Here is a 4,736-nt window from a genome sequence, read left to right on the forward strand (position 1 = left end):
TATATATATATATAAACAATATATGAGTATATGCATATATATGTACATGTATGTATATACGTTCATCTACATGTACATATAGATACATAACTGGGTACATGACGTGGCAAAAGAACAAGGACAAAATGGTAAACAAGGTGCAACAAACAAGCAGGCCACATAGAAACATCCCCATATATATATTACTATCATATAAATGGTATCAATTGTAATTTTCTGTGAAAATGTGTAGCCTTTCAGCTGTGTTTTATTTCACAGACTAGAGGAAGCATAGCTATTGGTGTGACTGTCACATGATGGAGATCCTGAACTAAACTTTTGATGTTACCCCCACACACAGCTATCACTTGGCTTTAATCCATGGACGTGGCAGAGAACTGATCCAAAAGTACCCTTACTTTACTGTGTGATCATCTCCAGCCAGTCAATCTATATGTTAACTGATTGTGATGAGAGCCACATCTCTTTATAAAAATGAACACACTTTAGGACAAGGCCTAGAAATGATAATTCGTGACACAGCTCCATGTCTCTCAAATCTTACACTTTTGAAAATAATACAAATATGAAACTGGCATTGATATTGATATAAATAAGTCTTCATATACATTCTCTGTGCATTTTCAACTTCTGTTATTTCATATATGTATATATCATCATCATCATCATCATCATCATCATCATCATCATCATGATTATCATTTAACATCTGCTTTCCATGCTGGCATGGGTTGGACGGTTTGACAGGAGCTGGCTAAGCAGAAGACTGCACCAGGCTTCAGTGTCTGTTTTGGCATGGTTTTTACATCTATATGCCCTTCCTAACACCAAGCACCTCACGTTGAGTGGGTTACTGAAAATAAATTAAATTTTGAATTTTGAAAATTGGATAAATACTCTAAGATGAGAAAGAGTTGCCAGCGAGTGGTCACGGAAAATTGTACCCTATACCTTTTCTAGGGTTATTTACCTGATTTTCTAGGCTGTTTTCAAAACTATCCCCCATTTAAAATTTACTTCATTTTCTTTGGGCCTCACAGAGGCAATGGCAAGTGACTAAGATCTTTGGTGATATGCCGTGCTTGAGAAGACCCGTTGAACCGACTGAAGTCGTAGTCGTGGCTGATGCTAGCATCACATAACTGGCACCTGTGCCGGTGGCACGTAAAAAGCACTCTTTGAACATTGGGCCTAATGAAGGCAGTGACAAGTGACTGAGACCTTTGATGATATACTGTGCTTGGGAAGTTGTGGCTGATGCTGGTGTTATGTAACTGGCACACAAAATGCACCCACTACACTCTGTAAAGTGGTTGGCATTAGGAAGGGCGTCCAACCATAGAAAACATGCCAAATTAAACTGGAACCTGGTGCAGTTCTCTGGCTTTCCAGTTCCAGTCAAACAGTCTTATCCCATGGAAAGCAGACACTACATAATGATGATGATGATGATGATGATATATTTAGCTGCTGTGTGTAATGCTCTTTTTTTATGTACCCTTATGTCACCAGGTGGCTCTGTTTCCAACCTATTGGCAAAGTATGGCAACTTTTCTGAGACTGTGGTCATTAGCTACACACACCAAGTCCTCCGTGGCTTGACATATCTTCATGAAAACCAAGTTCTACATCGTGATCTTAAAGGTGAGTGGCAAACCTCAAACCCATCTGGTCATGTGGGTCAGTTCTAAGAATATCATTCAGTTTCTCTACACTGTAGCCACAACACAACACTACTACACTGCATACTGTAGCCACAACAAATGCTACCACTGTACATATCAAAGCCATGACACAACACTATGACAGTCTGTATTGTAGCCAAAGCATAACTCAATCTGTCCTATAGCCATAGCACAATATATGTATGTGTATTGTATTTGTGTGTATGTGATATATATATGTGTGTGTGTGTGTGTGTGTGTGTGTTATATGCCTGTTGTGTGGCTTAGTGGTTAGGGTATCCAGCTCACAGTCACAGGGTCATGAGTTTGATTTCTGGTGGTGTGTTGTGTCCTTCAGCAAGACACTTTATTTCACCTTGTCACATTCTGTGTCATTCTGAATCTCCTTGAGAACTACATTAAGGGTACACGTGTCTGTGGAGTGCTCAGCCACTTGCAAGTTAATTTCACGAGCAGGTTGTTCCATTGATCGGATCAACTGGAACCCTCGTTACCATAACTAACGGAGTTCCAGTTGACATACCTGGATATTGTAACTGTGTGTGATACGTGTTTGTGTATTGTATTTATGTGCATAGTATACACGTGTGTGTCTGTTATATGTATGCAAGTATCTTGCATATTTTTCTGTGTTGTACAAGTACAACATCAATTTTCTGGAACTCTAGGTTACAAAACCATTTTGGATTGCTGATTTTTCAGAACTGAAACTGCTTCCCGTGATCAACACACTAAAAATGAAACAAATATTAATCCTTTAGCATTTAAACCAGCCATATCCAGCCCAAATATTCTATCTATATTATGTTCAAACCAACCAGATCTGGCCTCTCACATCTCTCCTTAAAATGTGGCTGCAGTCACTTTAAACTCTTCAGGCACCCTGACTGGGCCAACAAGTCTGTCCCCAATGATACCACCCCACAACACAACTCCATGTGGCTAAATAATTCATTATGTCAATAAATCTTATGGTTTTCTGTTTAATGTATACTCAATATATTCTTAATATGTATCATTACTCTTCATTTTCTGACTGGTCATAATGATCAACCTTCTACAAAATATTACTGCTTCACTGTTTTAGAGCTGCAAAATTATCACAAGACTGTTACTCAGAGTTTGACGTTCCCATTTGTTGGACAGTTGTGATGAATGGGAATGTGAAACTCTGAGTAATAGTCTTGTGATAATTTTACAGCTTTAAAAAAAGCATATTACTCTATCTTCGGTGCTAACACTACACCTGATATCCCACCTCCCTCCATACGCATGCACACATGTACATCATGACTCTTACACTGTTCACTTTCCTCACTTTTGCACATAATTCTATGTACTCTACATGCACCTTTGATGAGTTGCAGTGCACTTGAGCACTATACATTATTATTATTATTATTATTTTTCCCACCTTGTTTTGTACTTATGTGCTAACCTCTGTGTGCGTGTATACATATATAATTACTTGTTGGTTGGCATGCCATCGGTTATGATGACGAAGGTTCCAGTTGATCCGATCAACGGAACAGCCTGCTCGTGAAATTAACATGCAAGTGGCTGAGCACTCCACAGACATGTGTACCCTTAACGTAGTTCTTGGGGGAGATTCAGGGTGACACAGTGTGTGACAAGGCTGACCCTTTGAATTACAGGCACAACAGAAACAGGAAGTAAGAGTGAGAGAAAGTTGTGGTGAAAGAGTACAGCAGGGTTCGCCACCATCCCCTGTTGGAGCCTCGTGGAGCTTTTAGGTGTTTTCGCTCAATAAACACTCACAACGCCCGGTCTGGGAATTGAAACCGTGATCCTACGACTGCGAATCCGCTGCCCTAACCACTGAGCCATTGTGCCTCCCTTTTCCGCTTTATAAGAGTAATTTATCAAATGTTTTTGCTGTTCTAACGGTGTCTCTGCATTCGAAAATAAATTATCATCTTATTTGTGTCTTACATAGCTATAATAAGCACACAGACCTTCAACCTGTAACTAGTTTGATAGGTGCCAACAGATGAAACTCTTTGACCTTGATTCATTCCGTTGCTTCTGCTAAATATTAATAAAAATATATGTGTGTGTTTGTGTTTGTTTGTGTTTGTTTTGTATCTGTGTTGTTTATGTCAATGTTTGCTGTGAACTGTTTACTCTGTACCGTATACACCAAGCATTGGCAAACCTTTTTGAGAAGCAGGCTCTATGAAACATGGCACATCTTCAGGCTGGCTGGCTGCACTACAAAATAGAAAATTCAAAGTAATTTTTCATTAGCCATGCAGCATGTGAGCTGCAGTTTGCCTATGACTGGTGTACACACTCTCATTGACCACAAACATTCACATCTCTCTATATTTATATCTGCAGGTGCTAACCTCTTAGTGGACAGTACTGGACAGAGGGTCCGAATTGGTGATTTTGGTGCGGCTGCTCGTTTGGCATCACAGACTACTCAAGCTGGTGAATTTCAGGGACAATTACTAGGGACAATAGCCTTTATGGCGCCAGAGGTAAAATTACTGTCATTCTATCATTACTTCAGTTTAATATGTGTGTGTGTATACCATAAAAACCCATGTAATTTATGCACTTTTTTTTTCCAGAATTTTTTAGAAATTTTTTTTTGTTGAAAAATGATGTACAGGAAGTTGACTCATTTAATGTCAGAATCGGTTTTTACAGAAAAAATATAATGAAGTTGACTTTTATTTTTGTTGGACAGTATAATGCTTACTTTTTCTGTATAAATTTACTAAAACCATTAAATGGTTAACTACTTTTGACCTCTTTGAAAGTCCAATAGATATGTCATTTTAATGAATTTTAATTACCATTTTCTGATATCTGAAAAGAAACAGCAATTTTAGAAAAACATATTAAGCAACACTAATAATAAATGAAATAACATAAAAATAAACAAGCTTTTGATGGTTTTATAGATATTTCAAAATTATGATGCTATGATGCTAGGTGTTTCCATTATTTTGTCCAACTCCTGTGTATACATACATATATACATACATACATACATACATACATACATATATATATATATAT

The 4,736-nt window shown here is 37.9% G+C and overlaps 1 protein-coding gene across 1 annotated transcript in view; it reads left to right on the forward strand.

Moving 5' to 3' along the window:
* LOC106881243 (mitogen-activated protein kinase kinase kinase 1) overlaps positions 1 to 4,736 on the forward strand; it is a 152,012-nt gene that overhangs the window by 142,341 nt on the left and 4,935 nt on the right. The window contains exons 17-18 of the mRNA XM_052969870.1: positions 1,513 to 1,644; positions 4,047 to 4,189. Of these exons, the coding sequence (XP_052825830.1) occupies positions 1,513 to 1,644; positions 4,047 to 4,189 (275 nt within the window). The remainder of the gene's footprint in view (positions 1 to 1,512; positions 1,645 to 4,046; positions 4,190 to 4,736) is intronic.

Source organism: Octopus bimaculoides, chromosome 8 (genome assembly GCF_001194135.2).
Source record: "Octopus bimaculoides isolate UCB-OBI-ISO-001 chromosome 8, ASM119413v2, whole genome shotgun sequence".
In the NCBI taxonomy this organism is placed as follows: Eukaryota; Metazoa; Mollusca; class Cephalopoda; order Octopoda; family Octopodidae; genus Octopus; species Octopus bimaculoides.